The 25,344-nt window shown below is 41.0% G+C and overlaps 1 protein-coding gene across 5 annotated transcripts in view; it reads right to left on the bottom strand.

The window, feature by feature from the left end:
- Positions 1-832: 832 nt before the first annotated feature.
- The window catches only part of FBXL20 (F-box and leucine rich repeat protein 20), a 105,919-nt gene continuing 81,407 nt past the window's right edge, over positions 833-25,344 (bottom strand). The window contains exons 7-16 of one of the 5 annotated variants that reach the window (XR_003525286.2): positions 22,752-22,847; positions 20,530-20,656; positions 18,800-18,874; positions 16,656-16,786; positions 14,606-14,666; positions 13,170-13,214; positions 11,284-11,340; positions 9,734-9,946; positions 7,992-8,206; positions 1,886-3,783 (exon numbers count right to left, since the gene is read on the bottom strand). Coding sequence is in view for 3 of the 5 variants with exons in the window: in XM_027625829.2 (XP_027481630.1) it covers positions 1,816-2,028; positions 9,734-9,946; positions 11,284-11,340; positions 13,170-13,214; positions 14,606-14,666; positions 16,656-16,786; positions 18,800-18,874; positions 20,530-20,656; positions 22,752-22,847 (1,018 nt within the window). In the remaining 2 variants the exon portion in view is untranslated. Of the gene's footprint in view, positions 3,784-4,519; positions 8,207-9,733; positions 9,947-11,283; positions 11,341-13,169; positions 13,215-14,605; positions 14,667-16,655; positions 16,787-18,799; positions 18,875-20,529; positions 20,657-22,751; positions 22,848-25,344 lie in introns of those variants that run through there. The other 4 variants (XR_003525287.2, XM_027625829.2, XM_027625831.2 and 1 more) reach the window with 4 other exon arrangements.

The following is a 25,344-nucleotide window of genomic DNA, read 5'->3' on the forward strand; positions in this document are numbered from 1 at the left end:
GGACCCTGGGACCATGACCTGAGCCAAAAGCAGACACTTAACTGACTGAGCCACCCAGGTGCCCCTAAAAAATAAAATGTTAACAAAAAAATAATGAGCTGTATCTTATTCTGCTCATTTTTAAAAAAAAAATTTGAGAGAGTGTGTGTGTGCACATGCGTGAGAGTGGGGGCAGGGGGCAGGGAGAGAGTCCTAAGCAGACTCCTCGCTGACCCCAGCTCAGGGCTGCATCTCATGTCCCTGAAATCACGACCTGAGCCGAAACCAAGAGTCTGATGCTCAAACAACGCTCAACTAACTGAATGAGCCTCCAACTCTTGATTTTGACTCGGGTCATGATTTCAGGATTGTGAGATTGAGCCCCATGTTGGTGCTCTGCACTCAGCGCTCAGTCAGGAGTCAGCTGGAGATTCTCTCTCCCTGCTCTCTCTAAAAAAAAAAAAAATAATAATAATAATAAAATAAATCTTCAGGAAATTTCAAACACTGAAAAGAGAAAACCCATATGCATGGAGTGGAAGACAGGCCAACGTGCCCTCTTAAAAATATCTGCTTAATTCCTTATTGATCAATTTACCTCAGTTACCACTGAGGGGGCCTAGAATTCCATAGGGCTCCCCAGGGGTGTTTCACAGCAGGGTAGATAACTAGAGATTGAAATTCAGCTTGCTGACTTGGCTCCACTGCTCATTTCCACCAAAAGGACAGGGACCCCATTGCATTAACCTTTATGTATCTCTCAACCTAGGAGCCTCTAGCACAGACTAGATCCTAAAATATTTGTTGACACGAAGGGAATGAAAGCAGGAAACAAGTATCTACCATGTGTCATTATCATCTTTTTAATCTTCACACTCTAAAGTAGGTACTGTTATCCCCGCTCTACCAATGAAGAACGGAGATGGAAGGTCAGCTGGCTGAGGTCATTCGGGTGGAAGTCAGGCATTCCAGCTTGGAGCTTGTTTTAACTATTATACTACTCCATCATCATTCCTTCCTAGTCAAGGTGAGGGCAATGCGCTGCACAGATAGGGGACTCAGGTTGAATTGCTGCTGTCAAATGAATTAAAACAAAGGTTTTTTAGAAACTCTGATTTATATTACGTCTTCTGTTTTTCTCAGAGACAGGTGGAGTTCAGGGTATTAAATAAAGGCTCTTAAAAAGGTATTAAGCCTATTAATAAATAAAGGGTATTAATAAAAGAATATTAAACAAATACAGGATGCCAAAAAGAAGGCCCTTCATTCAGCCTCGAGAGCCTTTGCACTTCTAGGGCTCAAGGAAGTTAAGAATCACAGCTCCGAGTCAGGCTATTTCCCCGGCAAAATGAGAAGTCTCCACAGCTTATTTCCTTTAATTACATCATAAAACAAAATTAGAACATACAGGAAACAGTAATAGTTACATAACAATTTACTTTATATATTTATATATAAAAAAATTTTTCTTTTAGTCCAAAGATTTTAAAGCAAAAGGAATCCTCTACTGCCACCTTGGATTTTATTTTAAATAACCCTCCCCCACCCCATCCTCAGGCGCCAAAGTATTGGGTGGAAGCAGTCACTTGGACAGCTAATGGAGCCTGGTGTGCAGTCCCCGAGTCGGGGACCATGTCAGCCCAGGGAACGGCTGAGCGCGGGGCGGGCCAGGCCTGGTGGAGAGACCGGCAAGCAGCAGCTCCCGCACGCTGAAGCACGCCGGGGCAGGCCGGACGGCTGCAGGAGGCTGGGGCCGCAGCAGGGTTTGGGATCAGACCCTGCCGGTCAGCCATTCTCTGCCTTCTGTCCCCTCGGGGGGAGAGGGGTCCGAGGGGGTTAGTGCAGGGATGGAACAGCCCGGTTTGAAGGTAAAAATTTCTCCCGCAGCACCATTCGCCCACCATCTCCATCCTCCGGCAGTCTGACAGGCAGGGGTGGTCCTCCCAGCGGAGCTCCACACAGATCTGTGCTCTCAGGGTCACGGGAAGGTGGGCAAGGCTGAGGAGAGCAGCCGGGAACCGCCTGCGGCAGGTTACCTGGAAGCAATTCCTGGTAGGAAAAAGGAGGCAGCCAGGGTGGGAGGCAGCTGAAGGCTGAGTCATTAAACAAGAATGGAGGAAGGCAAAATGCAGAAGAGGACTTCCTCCCCCGGACCGACCACCCAGCCGTAACCCTTCCAAGCCTTCGGACTGGGCAGTCACAGATCCTCAGGGGCCGGCTGCAGAGCCGCGGCAGGGGTTTTAGAAAAGGCCCCCCCCCCCCCCCCCCCCACGCAGCTCCTGTGGAGCCCCGCCCCATGGAGCTTGTGTGTGTTAGAGGTTAGCATGGAGTTTGGGGGTAGGGTGAGGAGGGGAGTAAGAGAAGAAATCTCAGGCTCACCTCCTTCCTGCACTTATTAGAAAGTAACAGTCATCAGAGAAGCACAGGTAAGATTCTTAAGGGCAGGAAAAAACATGTAAACCCAGAAAAGCAGCAGCAAAGGTTTCACTTTTTACAGGTCTATTATATAGCACTAGGAAAGAAAATCATTCAAGTCTTTGGGGGTGTGTGGGGGGGTAAAGTAATTAATCAAACCATGCCAGTTAGAGACTCCCTTTTCAAGTTAGGATTTTCTAAGACTTTCGGTTGTCGTTCACTAGTGCCATAAGAAAAAAAAAAGGAAGAAAGAAAGAAAGAAAAACAACACAGAAATAATGACTTCAGGGGCTGAGAAGGGTTAGGCTAAGGTAAGAAACACGTGTGTGAGCAGCAGTGAGACACAGATCTGAATTAGTGAAAATAAGCAGTAAGCAACGGTGACAAGCGGAACTTCGTGGGGCAAAGATTTCTTCTTCCACTTCAATAAATAAGACATCACTTCAAAGATTTCCCTGGGTTCTTGGGGTGTGGCCGAAGAGAAAAGGTATGTGTCTGGACACCTCTCTTCTCCCATCTCTTCTTGGGGTAGAGATTCTCATTCACTGCCTACCTGCTCCTGCCCTGGGTGGGGGGAGCCACACCCAGAAGCACTGGGCGTTCTTTGGGGGGTGCCAATCCCCATCTGGGCGACTGGTCGGGTGCGTGGCAGGCAGAAGCCCTCCGTGCCGGTGAGAAGGGCATGGGAGTTCACAGGATGCAGAGGAAAGCAAATCTACTCACATGCGTGAGGCAGGTGTTTCTACATATTCGGGACAGATGCTTGTACCTGAAGCAAAGTGCCCCAGTTCCAGAGCCGATTCTCTCCTTTACTTTCAATCTCATTACCATTTCCCCACCCCAATTCTTCAAAACAAGACACTGAAAAACACAGAAAATAAGAGTCCATTGACACAGTTCTGGTTGCTCTTTTTCCTAAAACGGCAGTGAGACACCTTGGCTGAAGAAGCACAGACACTCAACACCTGCGAACCAGACTCTACCGGGGGCTTACTCAAAAAACGCATGAGGCAGAGATGGAAGAAGCACATTATGGAATTTCTCTTAATATCCCACGTGAGCTTGCCCAAGACATTTTTTTTTTTTTTCCTGCTGAAAATTAAGTGTAATTCTGTTGGGCTCCAAAGATCCACTCAGACTCAGCTGAGAGGTTCTTATGGACTTTCCTAAGGGTCAAAGCCTTCAGAGATGCAGATTTGATGTTCCTAAGAATAAAAATGGACAAAGAGAGAGACTTGCCTTGTGAGGGGGAGTTGCAGAAGCCCTTCATGCAGAAAAAGCACTTGCCTCAAATGGTAGTTTCTGGCAAATAGAGTTTGTCTCAAGTGAGAGGGCAAGCTTAGAGCAGCATGTTCTTTGCTGGAGAACCAAGCTGTTCAGTTAGGGCACCTGGATATAGCAAATACAGCCAAATGTTATTCCCAAATTACCTGGGTTAATTATAGCCAACTGACATGGTCTTATATAGTTTTCTGTATCTTCCAATATTACAGTTAAAGTTTATGATAGAAATAAAGGTGACGGGAAGCTTAGACTCCATATTTCCCCTCACCCTCCTACTGCTTTAGGGTTCTTCGGTCCAAGATCATTGTAAAGGGGAGGGTTTGCTTCAAGACCTCCAACCAAACATCCTCCCCCTCATCTCAAACAAGTCTCAGCTCATTCACACTGCCTGGGTTTGAGGTGGTTAAAGATCCTAGAACTGGTGGACAATCTTAAAAAAAAAAAAAAGTTCCAGAAGCTCAAAGAATACCACTGAAAGAGTCCCTCAGCCAGGATGTACAATGGGGATGGAAACCTAATCTTAGACCATGCACACAAGGAGGGAAAGGCAGAATAGACCCATTTCCTTTAAGCCCCTCCTCTCACACTGGCAGCACCTGCCATAAGCAGCCTGTGACTTTCAGCACAATAAACATAAAACGGCCAAGGGTCAACCATGATCCACAAGTGTTCCTCTTCTTCAAACCCACAGTTCCCTAAAGATATGCTGCCCACACAGGCAGGCAGGCAGCCCCGTCTTCCTTCCGGTGCCACTCACACTTCCCTGCAACTTCAGACCAGGACAAGTTCCCGCATAACTTGTTTACCCCCCCCCCCCCCCCCCCCCCCCCCCGCCCCCGACGGCATGAGTGGGCCATCAAACCGGTAACAAAGCATTTTACAAGGCAATTTGGAGAAATAAAGAACCCGACTGCTGTAGCATTAGAGCTGTATTGAACAGTTCAAATGGTTTGGAAAGCCCAAAATAAAGCATCATAAAAATATTTGCCAGGTGTCCCTCTAAAATATGTGCTGTAAAAAAAATGTAAAATTTCTGACTTATAGGTCTGCTACATCAACTTAATGGATGTGGAAATTTACAAAAACCATTTAAGAAATATTCTTACATATCCAACAGCGTGATTTCAAATTTGGTAAGCAAACGTCCAAGACCACCCGGTGAAAAATGGCTTGAACCACACAACAGTTACTGTATTCAAGGCTGCCCAGAGATTTTGCTTAGATCAGGACAAGGACCCAAAGAGGAAGCTAGACTGGAGACATTGAGAATAAATCAGCAGCATCACTGGGAGTGAGATGGAGGCTTTAAATAGAACACAAGAATGAGTACAGGAAGAAAATGGGAGCAGTTCAAAAAAAAAAAAAAAAAAGCTGGGATCACCTTGATGGAGCCAGTATAGAGGCCAGAAAAGATACTGATGTAGCAAATGATGCTGGAAAATGTAGGGGTGCTGCTCGGAAAAGAGGTGATCTGGATGTTTAATAACGTTCTCCACAGACAAAGCAATAACCCCTCCTGGCTACCTGCAGATCTAGGCAATAGCTCTGAGGGTACCTTCTGACTTATCCCGAATCTCTCCATTCACTTTGTATTTCTTCATCATAGAAGGTGTAGAGGGCCGGGGCTCTGGAGTCAGACAAATGGGCCAAGAAGCCTTTCCTAAACTCTAAAGCCTTACTGAATTTTCAAAAGTATTCCTGATAATTAAGACAGGATGGCGGGGCCCTTTCCACCTGACTAAAACTTACCATGTTGTGGGTTCTTAAATTCCCGGTACATTTCATCAGCTGGCGTAGGTTGCAGATTGGCATAAAAAATCTATTTCCTTCTAAGCTTGATGGGCCTGAAGTTTTCTTGCGAAAGGAACAAGGCCTGACCACATACAAGCACAGTGCTCACACTCCTTTTTTCTCTCACTGGACTGTGCTCTTGGCCCAGACAGGTAGGGATCGCCTGAGCAAGTCCACAGGGACCTGCACGTGGGTCCACTCTTTGAGTTGAGAAACGGCATTTCCAAGATGTTCATGTCCTGGTGAATAAGGTCTTTTACATTTATGTACTTTTTAAGTAAAGAAGTACCTTAAGGGCCTCAATTGGTGGGCAATTTAAACCCATACTCACTAATCAATAACGGCTTTATGGTCAATTTGTTCAGGCAATACTAAAAAAACCTTAATGTGTTAGAGCAGATGGCCCCTAAATATTCTTTTTACTTTTGTTTGAATGAGTGACCTGGGGATCTGAATATTAACCACATCTGGAAGTGTGTGTGCAAGTGTGTATATTTGTATGTGTGGGGTATAACCAGGAGAGTGAGTCTCACTTTAAAAGGTATATCCTTATGCCAACTGTACTCAAATAAAAAAAATTTTTAAGTATATTCTTCATATGATAGTTTGAAAAGAGGATAAGGGGAAGGGGGAATGAAAAATAAAAGTAATTTGAGCGTTTAAAAGGGCATAATAAAAAAAGGATTTAAAATAAATTTAACATGCAAAATAATGGTGGACGGTACAGATTTCTAGCATCCTTTCATCGAATTGCTTGTGGAGAAATAAGTCATACTTTATTTTTACATACGCTGGCAGAGCTAGCACCTGCAGCATTACAAGCCTTTTAACAGCCTGGATCATGCAGAAGATGATCTAAGATCATGGCAGACTGCACAATAATGTCCTAAAAGACCAAAAGGAAAAAGAAGGTGTCCTATTAAAAACCACATAAGGTTTCTAACTTTGGGGTTTAGAAATCTACTTCTTATACTTTAGAAACTCATTTTAGTTCCCTCATCCTTTATGACTTTTGGGGGAAGGAAGGAAGCCTCTTCTTTGCCTCTGAGTCATGGGCACTGAATACGTGCCTTCAGTTCTGCTGACCATGCTGGGCAGAGACACTGAACCCCCTGCTTCCTCTCAAAGCCTTCACCTGGTTACCCCTGTATTTCATTCATGGGAAGTCCGGAGCACAAGAAAGATAGGGTTGACAGGTTTTGAAATGGTTCTGGTCCTTCAAGGTACCAACATTTGAGATACACCATCAACACTGACACAGTTGACCACCTGTTCTAGGGTCATTCTTGTATCCCTGATAGGCTGGAACGGGGCGGGGGACTTGCGGGGAGAAACTGACCAGCTAGACGGCACAGCAACTCTAGCAGCGCTCCTACTGAAACAAAACAACCTCACAGACACAAATCAGGGATGCTACTGCTCACACCTAGATTTCAGTGAACATCCGACATGTCTGGGCTTGGGTGTGGGGTGCTTTTGGGCTCAGTTTTGGGATTCGCCATTCCACTCTTTACTAATAATGCATTTTTCTCTCCTTATTAAGTTAGTGGAGTCTGATGGGAAGAAAAATGTGCAGGGAGAACATTGGGCATATCATGCGTATTATTATATATCACAAGGTATAACAGAAACCAAAAGGCAAAGTTTGTTTTCATCAAAATAGTTTTAACTCAATTTCTTCTCATACCATTTCTTGGTTTTGTGATAGTTTCCCTTCAGACTGGCAAAGATTCAGGCAGGGTCCCCTAATGGTAAAATTTAGAATTAAAAAAATATTTATTGATAATGTCTCTTTTAAAAATGTTTGGTAACCCCAACTAATCATCCAAAATGCACACTGTAAACACAACGGCAAAAGAATAACAACTGAGTGTGAGTAAGCAGACAATGAACAGGTGACAGACCGAGCAAGAGTGCAGGAGGGAGCAACAGAGAACGAAAGACAGGTGCACAAGTGTGCTAGAAAGAGTGACAATTTGAGTGAGTAAGTAATCATATTTGGACCGCAGCGATTTCAGTGCAACTATTTAGGAAACCTCTGGGCCAAATACTTAAAACACAGGAGGAGGAATGGATGAGCCTTCTTTGGGAGCATGCTCAGCATGTTGGCATGGGAACAAGGAAGCACAGAAGCGCTGTAGTCATCCCATGAGAGATGGCTACCATTTATAGGATGCAAAGAATTTTTCTTTCTGGTCCCTGGATACAACACATATTGTTTTTCTATGCTTTCCTTGACCCTGGAGGACTGCAGTTGCTGTTCCAAAATCACCAAAGAAACCCCTTCAAAAAATGAAGAAACTGCAAGCGCAGTAACACTGCGTTGGCTGGAATGCCCCCTTCCCTCCACCTTGCCTATGATTTTCTTCTTGGCATGTCCAACAGGAATGGTTAAGTTTTACCAATCCACTTGATAAAGCCAGCATGGGCTTCAGTCCCCTGGTCACAGAACTAGAGTGGGTGGGGGTGAGGGTGGGTTTGCATGTTATGTGTGGCTCTGGGGATCTGGACGCTGCCCTCACTTTGTAACCCTTGCCCAGAACACTGGGGTTGCTTCCATTGGAGACTCCATTGTAACTCTAGAAGTGTCATTAAATACTCAGTTCACCAAGGTTGACCACCTCCATTGTCATAGGATGATGCAGCATCTGCAGAATCGCTGTCTGCTGCCCCCTACTGATGGGGGTGGAGTGACAGGTGCGAAGTAGGCGTGGACTTTAATATTGGGCAAATGGGTCTGAAACAAGACAGAAACATTACTAAGAGAGAGGGCTAAAACAGAAAAAGCAACATTGCTTTTCAGAAAAAACACAGGGGCTGAGTGAACATGAAAGCAAGGCAGAGGCTGAGTACCGGTCAGGATGTTGAGAGACCTGGGTTCTGCTTTGTAGTATTCCAGATTATTCTAAATGACTAAATAGCTCACATAACTTTGGTATCTGCTTTTTAATAATAAAACTGGGGAAAAACGTCATACTAATCTCTTAACCTGTCCCAAAGGGATTGCTAGTTGGATTCCCAAAGTTGAAAGAAACTATACAAGCTTAAAATAATTTTTTCCAAGTCACTGTGGACAATGTTTCTTCTGATATTTTCTTAAAAACCTAATTATCCACTTTTAAAAACATACTGCTAATTTTTAGTACATAAATAGTTTCTGAATTCCTACCACACTCAAGGCACTGTGCTAGTTACATAGGGGGTACAAAGATGGTCAACACGGAAACCCTGCTCTTAGGGAATTTAACAGTCTAGACATAAATAGCTAAATTAAAACGAAAAAATGTTAAGTGATGATTTGAGAACAGAAAAAAGTCTTGAGGACTCAGAGATGGAAGACATTCTGGACAACCAAGGAGGTCTAGGACCCCTACTGCAAGGGGGCCACAGAAGAGGCTCTGGTTGGCCTGTAGCTCTCTTTTGGTGTAGAAGGAATATGGCTGCAAGGCTTCCCCACTGCAGTTATGCTCTCAGTCCTCTAGGTCAGAAGGGAGAGGAGGAACTAAGGCCAACTGGAACTCAAGATGAGGTTTGGTGCTCCTTTATGCACTCAGATGCCATATGGCCAACATGGATGTTTTTAGACACTGGTTGTAAGGGCCTAACTAAGCACAGTGCCTTTCCCACAGCAGGTGTGAAGCAGATGTTCCAATAAATGTCTGTTGAGCTGAATAACCTAACATACAGATTCATCCATCCTTTTATAACCCCCTTGCTGGCAACCTGTCTTCCAGTCATTTGACTACGCATGGGTCTCTTTAGTATGGAAGATGGGGCTAAAAGGTAAAAACAAAACAAAACAAAAAAACCCTACTTAATCCATTTGTTGTCTTAAAAAAGAACCCCAGCAAAAGGGTTTGATGTGAAAGGAAATACAAATTAAATTCTTAAATCCCATTTAACTAAGTATTTTATGTTCTTTCTTTCTTTCCTGAATCTGGCATGTGTTTTTGACTCTGGGCATGTTATTAAGCTCTGGACATTACAGGAGAGACTCTGCTGGGAGAAGACCTACTTTCTTCCCCTCAGTGGGTATTTTCCCACTAAATTTCCATCTGGAACAACAGGTAAAAACTACCCTTAGGTTTGCTCTCCATTTTTTTTCCTCTTTGCTGAATGTCCAAGTAAATATAAAAATCACAGGAATCTAAATCTAAAACAAAAACAAACACAAACAAACAAAAAGGAAATGGAGGAGGGAAAAAAAAGAAAGAAGGAAAGGTGCTAAGAGCACCAGAGCTGGAGAGTGTGCAGCCGTCTTTACCCTGAGTCTCTTGATCCCAGCTCGTGTGATCTGCTGGCAGTCATACAGTTCTATCCGCTCGAGGCTGTGACAACTCTTCAAGTGCTCCAGGGAAGCATCTGTGATTAATGGGCAGTTGTCCAGTTCAATCACCTCCAGCTGGTCATGGGCGCAGGCCCCATTCCCCAGGTGACGAATTCCATCGTCTGTGATCAGCTCACAGTGAGACAGACTCTGCAGCCAAGTAGAGCAAGGAGGACACTGAGACATCTCATGGCATTCTTCTAGCCCCTAGCCTGTGCACAGCCAGAAAGGACATCTTCTGGATTAGATTGTGATGTATATGGAGCCATCACCAGATCCACGTGGTGAAATGAAGAAGAGCAAACTAGAGTTGCTGGGGTTCTGCTTTTGACTATCAATGACTGACGTTTCTGTGTGTGATTCTTTTTTGGGGAGGGGAGGAGGGGCAGAGGGAGAGAGAGTATCTTAAGCAGGCTCCATGCCCAGCACGGGGCTCAATCTCACAACTCTGAGATCATGACCTGAGCCAAAATTAAGAGTTGGACGCTTAACCGACTGAGCCACCCAGGTGTCCTTCTGTGTGTGATTCTAAATACACCTTGTGAATTCATGCAATGACTTTTAGTTCATGAACAAAACATGATACCCACCCCCCATATAAATTAGCACTTTTCTACTGGGACAAGAGGGGCTCAAGTTTTTCTTGAACAAAACTTTCTGGAATTTGGACTAAATACTGAATACCTGGTACAGGAGAATATCCAAACAGTTAACTAACTGAAGATGATTCATACACTTGTCAGGTGTGGTCATCTTCACACAAATCCCTTTATCAATTTTCCATAAATCCCTGGTTCCTCCACGTGAAACTCAGAACCCCTTGTCCCAATTCTGGATAGTAACATACCACCAAATACACACAAAAAATGAGCCTGGACACAAAATAGTTAAGCAGAATGCTTTCCCACAATGTTACTGGAAATAGTACCAGACAACACCCCTAGTAAAGCCTTGATTAGTTCTATTTTACAGGATCATTTAGTCTCAAGGTGAAGCAAATTTTATTTTGGGCCATCTTGTCTCCTGGATCTCTGAAATGTAATTAATTAATTATTTTTAAAGATTTTATTTATTTATTTGAGAGAGAGAATGAGAGAGAAAGAGAGCATGAGAGGGGGGAGGGTCAGAGGGAGAAGCAGACTCCCCGCTGAGCAGGGAGCCCGATGTGGGACTCGATCCCGGGACTCCAGGATCATGACCTGAGCTGAAGGCAGTCGCTTAACCAACTGAGCCACCCAGGTGCCCTGGATCTCTGAAATTTAAACATCATTCAGGCCAAAGTGTAATTCATGTGGGAGGGAGAACTCATACTTTCCATGTCACTTTTCAACCTCCCAAGTATTGATACACAATCCCTTGGTCCTCTATAAATTGGCAATTTATAGAAATATGCTTTCCCCAAATGGTAGCCAGACACCAAGAAGAAAGTAAGAGCTGGGTTTTGATTAAATCCAATGAACACATAAAACTTAAAAAGTCAAACTTACCAACACTTGAAGTCGAGGACAGTGTATAGAAAGTTGGATTAACGTGCTATCTGTTATCTGAAAGAAACACGTGAATTTATTATGGGTATAATTCCAAAAAAGCTTCATGGCTGTACCTCATTCTTGAGTACACTTGTATTCTAAACTGATATCCTGATATTAATCATAAAATAACAGAATCTTAAGACTGAAATCCTATTGGCTACTTGAACCTGTTCTTTGAACAATCTAGTCATCTGTAGTCTTCATCTTTGAACAGGTCTGTTGAAAGTTCTCTTTTGTTTTTGAAATGAATGAAAATCTGTCCCTTTGTGACTTCTACCCACTGGACTTTAGCTCCTTAGAACCACCACAGAAAAGAATCAGAAGATGCTGCTCCATGTGAAAAACGCTGCTCAAATGTGAAAAAAAAATTAATGTGAAAATATCCTCAAATTTTAAGTATATTTGGCCTGTATTTTATAAGCCATGCCACAACTCTGATTTGATGACTTGGGTGTCAGGTATTTTCCCGAAGGTGGCAGAAAAGGGGCTGCTGGAATCTGGGTTAACTATGAACATTAAAGAAGAAGGAACTCTTGAAGGAAGAACAGTCTTTATAGTTATCTTAGGATGGAAAGTAAATCAGTGCTTCTTTTCAAATGTTCCTCCAACTCTGAAATGATGATGATGTCTATTAACATACATAGCTTCACAGGGGCTAAGAAATGGTGAGGGATGAAAGGTTGGGGAGGGAAGGTGTGTGCACATCACTGAGAGGGAGTAACATTGGAAAGGACACACAGGACACTCAGGCATATGCAAAAGGTAGATGGATGTGAACAGTTTTAGTTTATTATTATTTTTAAAGATTTTATCTATTTATTCATGAGAGAGAGAGAGAGAGAGAGAGGTGCAGAGGCAGAGGGAGAAGCAGGCTCCCCAAGGAGCAGGGAGCCCGATGCGGGACTTGATCCTAGGATCCCGGGATCAAGATCTGAGCCAAAGGCAGATGCTCAATCATCGGAACCAACCAGGTGTCCCAAGTTTTAGTTTAGTAAGAATAGTTGCTAAAGAGTGTCTGGATAACAAGTAATTTAGAAAAAATTCACCCCTATAGTTACTAGAAGTATCTTTATTTTTACCATTAAAACGATTTATTTATCTTCTTTTTACGAGTCCCCCTTCAAAATTTCTCTCTGATCAACTAGTAATCTTAAAGCTCTTATAACTGGTAATAAAAGAAATTGCTGTTAAGGCAGTATTTGGTCAGTCTGTCTGCCCAAAAGGCAGAGTTGGATCTCCACGGCTAATGATGTAAGGGGTCCATGGTCTCATTAAACTAAAAAAAAAAAAAAAAAAAAAAAAAAAGGGCAGTGCTATATTGTCCATGTGATGGGGCTTTAATTATTTACTAGTATTATAACCCTGTAGGTTTAAGAAAACATTTTAACATCTTTATGGCCTGAATGCTTGGGCCTTCTTTCTTTCCACTGGTAACCTTATTGATGGCATGTATTTTCCTAGTTCCTTAGCACGTACACCACGCACTTCTGCCTGGGATGCCTGGAGGACACCTCAATAAAGTAAGAATCAGCAGTGCCGCCAGGCACTACACGACATTAGAGTAGGGAACTGAATGTTTTGATATGCATGTATTATGTAAGTTTCTTTTTCTTTTTTGTAAGTTTCTATCATACTGTATTCCTTTTATTTTTTTTAAGATTTATTTATTTTAGGGGGAGGGGCAAAGGGGGGAGGGCAAAGGAGAGAATCTCAAGCAGACTCCCCGCTGAGCTTGATCCCACGACTCTGCAGCTGAAACCAAGAGTCAGATGCCCAACCAACTGAGCCACCCCAGGCACCCCTATGATACTGTATTTCTGTGTAAAAATCCACACTCTTACCTGAACACACTCTTCCAAGTCCATTTTTTCAAGCTCATGGCAATTCTACAGAATACAAAACCAAACATTATAACACGAACATTTAAAACATGGGAAAATTTAAAGCCAGAAAACTAAGAAGTAGTATTAAATACACTGACAAAATCTTTTGTCATTCTAATGTCACTTTCTGCCTTCATTAATCACACATTTTATTTTATTTTATTATTATTATTTTTAAAGATTTTATTTATTTGACACAGAGAGAGAGACAGTGAGAGAGGGAACACAAGCAGGGGGAGCAGCAGGCAGAGGGAGAGGGAGAGGGAGAAGCAGGCTCTCCGCTGAGCAGGGAGCCTGATGAGGGACTCGATCCCCAGGACCCTGGGATCATGACCTGAGCCGAAGGCAGCCACTTAACCGACTGAGCCACCCAGGAGCCCAATCACGCATTTTATTTTACTTTATTTTTTTTATTTTTATTTTTTTTTAAAGATTTTATTTATTTGAGAGAGAGAGAATGAGAGATAGACAGCACGAGAGGGAAGAGGGTCAGAGGGAGAAGCAGACTCCCCGCTGAGCAGGGAGCCCGATGCGGGACTCGATCCCGGGACTCCAGGATCATGACCTGAGCCGAAGGCAGTTGCTTAACCAACTGAGCCACCCAGGCGCCCCCAATCACGCATTTTGAAAGGCCTTGATCACAGTGGAAATTTCTCAATTATTCTACGTTTGAGGTATCTAACATCTTCTAAGTCCAAGGGAATAAATTTTCTGAACATTAATACCAAGATAATACAGATCGTTCCAACCATAAATAATTTAATGAAAATGATTTCTTTGGAAGAATGGAAGGTAAGCTTTGTGTCCTCACTGAGTTATGCCATGCACTGCCCCCCCCCACCCATTAGTCTTCCATCAATCTGCCTGAAAGCAAATGTTCCTCCCCATATTCCATTACATACTAGTTAAAGACAGTATAATTTTAAATACTACTATTATACAGTGATTTATAAACCATTCCAAGTATTTATTCTGGAGAACACAAAAAAATCTCTTAAACCGTCTCCATTTAAAATCAGGCCCATATGTTTCTTTCAATGTTACTCTCACCCACCAGTCACATACCGAACAACCAAGAAAGTTTTTTTCACGAAGCACTAGGAAGGCCCTCCCTAGTTTACCATCAGTGAAAACGTGGCAAATCAAGTCTAAAGAAGGAGCATCATATTTACTCCAATGCACATCTGTATTTCCAGAGCAGTCTGTGTTCTATGGGCCTACAGCTGCAGCACGAGAATGTTCAGGCCCACCAGCCACAGAGAAGTGCCCTCACACCCCACACCCTCCATTCTGCCGCCATTCTACTTTACCCTCAATGCTCACTCTTCTGAAATTAAAAAAGAAATAAAAAAAAATTCCAAACCAAACCTACAGAACCTGGAGAAAATACTTACCCTGGCCAGAGTGGTAAAGCCTACATCTGTTAATTGGGAACATCTTGCCACTTCTAATATTCTGTTCAAAAAAAAGCAAAGTGAAAGTCAAGCCCCTTATTCCCGGAAAACTGGGTTTATTAGAACAGCAAGAATTTAAGAAAACAACCTCCTATTCCCTAAGCACTGAATCATAGAGTGACATAAACAGCTAAGCAAGTCTGTATACAGATCTTGCCATTCATTTTCATGGAGTCATTATAAAGTGGTCCTGTAAATACCACCACATTTCAGGGTGATGCAATCAGAAAAATGTAATAGAAGCTTATAGTTAATGCGAAAATGCATGAAAAATGCATTTAAAAGCCTTCTTGATGGCATACTGCTTACCCCCAGAGGGCAGCCTGCTCCTAGAAAACAAAGGAAATGGAGCTAAATACTGTTTCAATTAATCTGTTGCTCAAGGAAATTATTCTCTTTCCCTATTTTACATGAAGGTTCACTCAGATTTAAATAGCTTTTAAAAATGCTATGAAGGGATTGGTTAATTACAGGCCTGTCCCAAGTATGAAATTCCATACTTATGAAAAAATGCCCTTAAGCTTCCTGCCTCCTCCCACAGGCTCCCAGGGAGGCCCAGTGCAGAGGGCTGAGCTGGCAGCCACTCTCCTACTCAGGAACTGCTAAACATCAACCGAAATACTAAACCACAGGACAGGGGAATCAAAAGTAGCTCTTTTCTGTGCAAAGTTTGGTGGCATCTGCACGACAGTACCAAATAACATCTTTATGTTTGCTTACAAATCACTTACTACATGAGTTGAAAGAAATAAAGGTACAGTAAAATAAATCATTATCAACTACCAATCAATTAGAAATGAATATCTAATGGAAAAGCATGATCTGACTAAAGCTAACTTTTGATTATCATATTTGAGAGCGTTTCTGTTCGAACAATAAAATAAACCATGAAGGAGTAAGGAGCTGAACACTCGCTTTAAAAGAGAAAAAGGTAACGTGTAATATTTTTAGGGAGGAGTCCGGCTACCTCCTTAGCCCCAGGCCTCTGATATTAATTTTGACGAAGTTTATAATCTATCAAGGAATTCTGATAATCCAGGCAACTTTTAATAACTATGGTTAGGCCCCTGCCCAGGTGATAACAAAAAGCTTTAATAAAGTCATATGGGTTCACAGTGATTATTATATGTGGTTTCCTGGGCTCTAGAGCCAGACTGCCTGAGTTTGAATCCTTGCTCCTGAACTCACTAGCTGTGAGACCTTGAACAGGTTACCTGACCTCTCTGTGCTTCAGTTTTCTCATCTGTAATATGGAGATAGTAACAGTGCTTATATGCTATTATGAGGACTGAATGAATTAATATTTGCAAATCACTTAAAACAATGGTTAACATATCTAACATGTAAGTACAATAAAAGCTCTATTTTAAAAACAAAAAAGGTATATGCAGATCATCCCTATTTATTACAAAATAGCACCGTTGTGTGCTTTTACAGAACCAACATGGGTTTGGAAAACATGTACCTGCTAACATGGCATTCTAAGTAAATATTCAGCCAATCCTATATTTAGGCAAAGAGGAGGAACCATAGAGAAATCAGGCTTGCTCTAAAAGACCACGAGCACAAAGGAGTTTTCCTGCAGGGCTGGTTTTTCTTTTTAAATACTTATTGCTAAGTACCTGGCATCCTTACTGCAAGGTAAATAACCACAGGGTAGGCCTTTAAAAACTTTCTTCAGAAAGGAATTACATGGAAGTATTAATAAGAGAAAATGCCTTTATTTCATTTCTCAAGTAATGAAATAAAATGTTTAAATTTTTTTTTTCTAGTATGGAGAGCAAGAAGTAGGAAATGGGGGCTATCGCCCCTTGGTTTAAACCAATTACATGTAATCAAATGAGGTACAAAGCAAATAGGTTAGCATCTAAAAGGGTAGTAGCCTTGTAGTGTCTCCCTTAAAAATCTCAAAGTTCCAAGGAATAAATTAGGGTGAAGAAGGCCTTTGTTCCTTTCCCCTGGTTTTTTGAGCTAAACAAGAAATGTTTACCTAAGCCGTGGGCAGTTCTGACCTAGAGCATTCAGGATGGCATCTGTGATGTTGGCGCAGCCGGAGGCACAGAGGGACTGTAACTTATGGCACCCTCTGCATATAGTAATGAGACCTTCATCTGTGATTTGCTAAAAAATAAGAGCAAAAACCCCCACAGATATTAGTAACGCAGCAGAAGAAAAAGAAGGAAAAAATGTTACCTGGGAAAATAAGCACCAAAAAGAAATAAAACCGATTTAATATCAATCAGGTAGCAGACCTAAAAGAAAATGAACACACTGTTTCTCCTTTTCAGTTCCTTTTGATTTACTTGTGAGAGAATCTGCGCTCATTTCTTTTCTTAAGTAGGCTCCACGCCCAACATGGGGCTTGAACTCACAACCCTGAGATCAGAGTCACATGACTGAGCCAGGCAAGCATCCCTGTGCTCATTTCTGGTGTAAAGGGAAGAAGCCATAATGGGATTCTTTTAACGTAATGGGGCAGATTCAATTAAATTGCTTTATCAGGCCAATGAGAATTTGTGTCACATATTAGGAAAGTATTGTAGAGCTGTGCCGCCTGTTCCTTCTTAGTGTTTTCAAGTCCGTAAGGGATCACGGAAGAAAGAGGATGGACTGAGAATGTACTTTGGTCACGTCAACAGTTTTGGGGCAGAAACGTGAAGTCTTAGGAATGAGAATCATTGCATCACATTCTACAGAAGGAATGCCTTATATCCTAAGATCTGGGTGAAGGGAAAGAGTAAAATAAATAGATGATAGAACTGGTTCTTTGTGCTTACCGACTGTGATTTCTGTCTGCTGGAAGAGTCAAGGAAATGAAACTAAAACAGCAAACGGTAGGTGCGGCATACATGTGTATGTAACATACATCCACACAAATACATAGAGAGTGTATCTGTGTGTCGATACATAGACGTAAGATCCAAACATCCCTGAGAACGGTTTTTTCCTATCACTGCAAGATGATGATTTCATGTTTATAGCAGTTGTATAAGCTCTTCCTGTCAGGCCAAATATTCCAAATATTTCGGTTTCATAAATGAAAGTAGGCAAATTCTGAGAGTTAGCAACTATGGTAATCAGAATTAAAAGAAAGCAGTGATCAGACTTAAAAGGAATGTCATTCCTTTAACTCAGTCTTCAGGAGCCTCCCAAGTAGATCATTATCAGCACCATCCCTTAAGGGCTGAAGGGGAGGTTGCTTCAATTGCACAAAATATGGCCCTTTATGTGTCACTCTTTTTTTAATGTTTCTTTTTTTTATTATGTTATGTTAATCACCATATATTACATCATTAGTTTTTGATGTAGTGTTCCATGATTCATTCATTGTTTGCGTAGAACACCCAGTGCTCCATTCAGTACGTGCCCTCTTTAATACCCATCACCAGGCCAACCCATCCCCCCACCCCCTATGTGTCACCTTTAAACAACCGCTATGGTCTCAAGTTTCAGGAGATCATACAAGAAAAGGAGGGGATAATGAGAAGTTTTAGCAAAAACAAGGCAAACCTTCAACTCTTTTTCACTGCCATGAGAGGCTCTCGCTGCAAGGCAACACATAATTGTAATTTTCAAGGCAAGAGAGAAAAGCTAAAAGTGTATTGTCAATGTTCTAGGACCCTGAATAGTTTCAGCAAATTCTCTGAGCAAAATGCAGGGGTTTGGGGATAGACACAAAAAAGCTGACAGTCTAAACAAGCCCAATGTGAACTACAACTACTACTTGGAAATAATTTAGAGAGTACATTTTGCTTGTCATCTGTTTAGATCAGTGGTTCCCAATAGTTATGACTCACTGATAGATCTTCACTGGCATGACTGCAATTAATTAATCAAAAATATTCTAAGTATTAAAGTCTGTGAATAATTCACTTCTAAAAAGCAGAAAAGAAAAGGGGTGGAGTTATAGCTTATTTGGAATTCTGCATGAGCTATCTTCTAGATGACTTATGTCAAAAACCTTGGGCGTGAGTATCGTTAAGCATGCAAACGATCATCTGTGTGTCCCCTGTGTCCCCTGTGTCACCCCACAGGGCTGAAGTGGAAAAAACCACCGGTCTTGATGACTGAAGCTTGTACAATATCACTGCACTGAATTACAAATACAAAAGAGTTGTGGGAAGGACTGCTTACTAAGCAAGTCTGCAAGTTCAAAGTCACCAGTTCAGGACAGTGTGCACCTATGTACTTGAGAGCTTCATCTTCTAGCTAGAAAAATTAAAAAGACAGAAAAAAATGATTACTAACATTGTTTCAAGGGATAAAGATTTAGGAGTATACACATTCATCAATATATTCTAAATATAGCCAACCAGGTTTCAAAGAAGAGTGTACCAGAAACAATGACCCTTGGTCACATAAAGGGGTAATTCATGTCATTAGTATGGTTATCAGTATTTTTCATCAGTTTCAACCACATCAAATTCACATGATCATCAAATCAAGGAAAAGATAAAATAAACACTGCCTAATGTTTATGGATGTTTCTTCTGATAAAAATTAAGTATGCCTCACAGCATTTTGCTCAGGGATTATGAAGCTAAAATAATTTTCACACTTCTATACTTCCTATATAAAAAGTTTTTTTAAAAACAAACTTTGGGAAGCAGAAGCTGAGAAAGGAATCCGGTTTATCTGCTGCTGGAAGATCAGTGCCATGCGTACAGTGCTGAGAACAGATGGCAAGTAATTGATTATAATGGTGCATTCCAATCAATATTTTTCAGGATTCCATAAATAACCAGAAGCTCAAGCTGTTGTTTTAAGGCAGTCTTACTTTCAAAGCTCTGTTTCAAACAATGGAACTCCTCCCATCATGGTGAAGGAATAAGGGCACTTTTTTTTTTAAACTTTATTTTAAAATTTTGGTTACAGTTTCATTTTTGTTTTCTTAACAAGTCTACTGTTTAATCTCTCGGGATTAAAAAAAAACAATTATTAAGACCCTAAAGAATTAAACAACAGAGGAATGTCAAGGGAAGGCACAACTGTCCCATTCTCTGGGGTATAAGAGTTATTCCAGTTTAACACCTAGCTTCAGAACAAAATGAATTTTTATATTTTCTAAATGAAATAATGTACAACCACCATCTTCTAACATTCAAAAACAAAGCTTCATCTTAAGTTTGGTTAAAAAAAAACTTTTTTTTAACAGGAATGATGGCCGACCTTAGTATGTAGCGTGTACCTTACAGGAATTTTTTTTTTTTAAACAATCATAACACAGTAATAATGGAATAAGGGCACTTTTAACAAATTCCAAGGCATGGTTCCAGTAACCATTAATAAAATAATGTCACAAGAGCTTAGCCCTACTTCGTCAGTCACTTCTAAACTCACTTTTATTTCCTTCGAGATGCTGCCATGTCAATTCCTTTTTTAAATAACAGTAAAATATGAAGATAGTAAAATCTTTAATGACAAAACGTGTTGGGATTTGTAATGTGACTGGCAGGAAGTAAACACCAACACTATAAAATGTACATTCTGTATACCTGGCACATTTAACCTGGTAGTTAAACAACTAGTGAAAATTGCTAAGAATGCTTTCCTTGTGTCTCCAGTTCAAGGTCTCAGGCAGTGACAACATGGCGAGTTTTCTTCTCAGATTAAATTGCATAAGATGCTTCCTGCCTATGGTGCATGTTCAGTGTGATTTTGTCTCCCCATCTTGCCTCCCCTCAAAAATTTTATCTTTGGTCAGATGTCATAATTTTTTTACTCTAAGGAAGACACTTTAATTTTTGGTAAGCATGTATCTTTGGTCATTAATATACAACTACATATTCCTCCAGCCAACATCTTTGGGCTCCCTTCAAAGTTCACAGTTCTTCTAAAATTCACAAGACTACATGGAGTATTACCTGTGTGCAGCCTTTTAAGAATAAGGCCTTGAGACCCCCACAGCCTCTCACTAGTGCTTGGATGCCATCCTTGGTTACTTGGTCACACCAGGAAATGTTTAATTGCTCCAACAGTGGACATCCCTCACTTAGGACAAAAGAAAATGAAACAAATATATGACTAAATCCATTTCTAAAGGCACCAAAGTCTCACTTTACTGGCTATTTATTCAGGGAATGGCTACAGCCCCATGCTTTCCCACAAGGATATGCTCATTTACTTAACACAGATTTAGAATACAGGCAATCTCACAACAACAAAGCATATTTATTAATGTTGGTTGACTTCAGGTGGGACTATATCACAGGAGGGCTATCTCAAATCCAGCTAAACTAACAAGCACAAAGCACAAAATTTTTTGTTATGTTAATCACCATACATCATTAGTTTTTGATGTAGTGTTCCATGATTCATTGTTCGTGCATAACACCCAGTGCTCCACGCAGAACGTGCCCTCTTTAATACCCATCACCAGGCCAACCCATCCCCCTCCCCCCTCCCCTCTAGAACCTCAGTTTGTTTCTCAGAGTCCATAGTCTCTCATGGTTCGACACAAAGCACAATATTGTTTTTCAGATATATTAGACTGCTATGGAGGTTTATCCTTTTCAAATATATTCTTTATGCACTTATCACATGTTTAAATGGTCTCGGGAAAGGAAATGGGAACTAAGTGACTGTTCAAGTTAACAGAGTAATTAGTGAAGAGTTTAGATTCAGATTCTTTATCAAGTAATTCTATTACTTATCAAAGTAATAATGAAGACGTTTAAATTCTTATTTAAAAAGTTACAAAGGATCTATAAATTTTCCTTATCTCTGAAGTCTCTAGAGTACGGTCTCCATAGGCTAAATTTAGGCTATACTGTGTTTGATCCCTGCCTTCTATCAAACATCAGTATCATCTTTGATTTCACATTTGAACTATGCAGGAATCCCAAGCTCTATGACATTCTTTGGAAAATACTGCTTTAATTGTTTTATAAAATGAAGGCAGGGGATCCTGGTTCAAGTCCATTCTTCAACATTAATAGTGTGACTTCAGACAAGTCACTTTAGGAAACCTGCCTGAACTTCTCTTAATCTAAGATCAGCCATAGCCTGTGTTCTCCCCAAATGGAAGCACTCACTTCTTATAACACTGTAGTATGACAACATGTTTATTATTATTTTTTTCTCCCATTACACTCTGAGCAGCTAAAGGGCAGCAACAATACCTTATTCAGTGAGGTTAAATCACAGTACCTGGCATTCAAAAATGTTTTAGATTTTCTTCTCTATAAGTGTCTGCCTATCTGCCTCACATGGTTTTCAAATAAATGAAATCATTTATGTGAAAATATTTTATAAACCATAAATGCTGTTGTATTATCCTATTTATTATCCCACATGGCAAATGGGCTTAGAAACATATGTACTCAGTATTCATAAGGAAGGACTAGAAGCCCTTTTTAGAATACTTATACTCAACTAAATCTATATTTCTTCTCTTAATAGCTTAATTTTTACTATTTACGAGCATAACCAATACATGGGACCATAATTACCTGTAAAAGACTGATAAAAAAGTGAAGCTACAAAGAGAATGGGCATTTCACCCTCCATTTAAGGTACACCTTCTGTAATGTACTTTAAAAAAAATACATTAATATTAAAACAAAACTTACTCTCCTAAGCACTTTATATATATTAGGTTGAACCACACGAAGCCAAAAGTTGTCAAATACTGGCAACTTTGTATGGTTTGGCCTAATATTATCAAACAATTATAATTCTGTTTAACCCCTAACAACAGGACTATGAGATGATAAGGAAAAGCTCACAGGGTTATATTTGTTCAAGGTACCTGGTTAATCACCTGATTCCAGAGTGCTGTTTTGATCACTAAGCTATAATGATATGTGGCATTCTGGGGGGTGGGGGCAAACAAGCCTTCATAGAAATCTAATCATTCGTGTATACGCTATACCAGTCTGCTCAGAAATCCTAGTTACCTCTAGTCATTTCATCTGAATGTGTTCTGTAATTTGGGCAAGTGATAAAACAAAAGATCTATTCTGAACTTTAGTACATATCCATAAAACACAGTTTCCTTCAATTCCAACTTTATTTCAGTCATTTGAAATAAAAAAAAATCAGTATTTGTTCTGATTATTGGATACTCTTGTTATAAGACATTTACCTCAGAGCTTTAAGAGACATGTTTGTTATTGATGTACAGGAAGCCAAGTCAAGGTGCCTGAGTTTGGAACAGAACTTGCTAAGGCTAGTACATGTACTGAAAAATGGAAAAAGGAGAAAATAATGAATAAACACACAGGAACACATCTTTAGTACGTCATACACAATTCTTATTAAACACGTGTATATACATAAGAACTGTAAAACTTCCATACTCCAAATAAAAGCAGTTATAAATCCTGGGACTTTTCACATTGAGGAAGAGGCAGGTGCCATTCACAAAGAAGAAAGGCTGTGCTGTGTATGAGAATTAGCATGAGGGGATGATGATGCTTCATTCTCATTTGGAAATAAGTTTAACAGCAAACTACCTATGTGCTCATAGGAGACCTATACGCTTTTTGCAAATACAGAAATACCAGAAAGCTAGCTTATTAGAACTTGCGAGCAAGTGATGAAACATGAAGACTGAAAGCTCTGTCTCTGTGCTTTCATTTATTGTTTTTTTTTTTAAAGATTTTATTTATTTATTTGACAGAGAAACAGCGAGAGTAGGAACACAAGCAGGGGGAGTGGGAGAGGGAGAAGTGGGCTTCCTGCTGAGCAGGGAGCCTGATGTGGGGCTCAATCCCAGGACACTGGGATCATGACCTGAACCAAAGGCAGACGCTTAACGACTGAGCCACCCAGGTGCCCCTCTGCTCTTTCATTTACTTTTATTTTTTATTTTTTAAAAGATTTTATTTATTTGAGACAGAGAGAATGAGAGAGAGAGAGAGAGAGAGAGCGAGCACATGAGAGGGGGGAGGGTCAGAGGGAGAAGCAGACTCTCTGCTGAGCAGGGAGCCCGAAGCAGGACTCGATCCAGGGACTCCAGGATCATGACCTGAGCCGAAGGCAGTCGCTTAACGAACTGAGCCACCCAGGCGCCCTCTGCTCTTTCATTTAAATCTCTGCTCAAGATAACCTTTTGCATGGCAGTAATGAAATGGTTGGATTTTTGCAAGGTGTACTGAGGACAGACCAGTATCGGGCTTGAACAAGCTAAGTTATGGATTACTACCTACTTGTCCTTATGACTTTTTTAAAAAAGATTTATTGGGGCACCTGGTGGCTCAGTCATTGGGCATCTGCCTTTGGCTCAGGTCACGGTCCCAGGGTCCTGGGATCGAGCCCCACATCGGGCTCCCTGCTCAGCGGGAAGCCTGCTTCTCCCTCTCCCACTCCCCCTGCTTGTGTTCCCTTCTCTCACTGTGTCTCTCTCTGTCAAATAAATAAACAAAATCTTAAAAATAAATATTTATTTAATTTCTGAGAGAGCGAGCGAGCAAGCATGTGTAGGGAAAGGGGCAGAAGGAGAGGGAGAGAGAGAATCCTCAAGCAGACTCCATTAAGTGTGAGCCCAACATGGGGCTCTATCCCAGGACCCTGAGATCATGACTTGAGCTGAAATCAAGAGTAGGCCACTTAACCAACTAAGCCTCTCATGAGCCCTTGTTTTCTTTCCTTTTTTAAAAAAGTAATCTCTACCCCCAACATGGGGTTTAAACTCATGATTCCCAGATCAAGAGTCGCATGCTCCACCAACTGACCAGCCAGGTACTCCTTTATGAATTTCTTAAAGGCTTTTTTTTTTTAAGATTTATTTCAGAGAGAGAGAGCACAAGTTGGGGGGACAGGCAGAGGAAGAGGGAGAAGCAGACTGTCTGCTGAGCAGGGAGCCCAATGAGGGGCTCAATCCCAGAACCCTGAGATCATGACCCGAGCCAAAGGCAGATGCTTAACCGACTGAGCCATCCAGGTGCCCCTAAAGGCTCTTTTTCCACCGTGATCATGTTCTTGGTTTAATTTTTTTAACTTATGATGGAAAATTTCAAATACATACGAGTGAATAATAGAGAATGCATATGTACCATCATTAAGCTCTGACATTTATTAATTTCTATTATTTCTATTTCATCTATTTCCCTCTGCTTTTTTGTTCCAGTATTTTAAAGCAAATCCCAGACATATTATTTCACCTATAAATATTTTAGGACATATTTCTAATAGATAAGGACTTTAATTCCTTAATATCTGATAACCCGTCTGTGTTCAAGTTTCCTCAATTGTCTTATAAATGCCTTTGTCAAGTTGATTTGTTCAAATAGGATCCAAATAGGAGCCATACATTCTATTTGGCTGATATGTGTCTTAGGTCTTTGTGTGGACCTATGTTTCCATTTCTTCTGGATAGATGCCTAGGGTTAGCATTGTTAGGTCCTACACTATGTTTATGTTTGACTTTTTAAGAAACTACCGAACTGCTTTCCAAAGTGGCTGTACTATTTTACATTCCCACCAGCAATGCATGAAGGTCTCAGTTTCTCTACATCCTTGCCAATACTTGGTGCTCTTTTTGATTATAGCCATGTTAGTGGGTATGGACTGTAATCCTACTGTGATTTTATTCTGCAGTTCTGTAATGAATACCCTTTCTTGTACTTATTAGCCATTCATCTCTTCCCTTGGTGAAATGTCTATCTAAGTGTTTGGCCCAATTTTTAATTGGACTGTCTTATTATTGATTCTAAGAGTTCTCTATATACTCTTAA

Source organism: Zalophus californianus, chromosome 16 (genome assembly GCF_009762305.2).
Source record: "Zalophus californianus isolate mZalCal1 chromosome 16, mZalCal1.pri.v2, whole genome shotgun sequence".
In the NCBI taxonomy this organism is placed as follows: Eukaryota; Metazoa; Chordata; class Mammalia; order Carnivora; family Otariidae; genus Zalophus; species Zalophus californianus.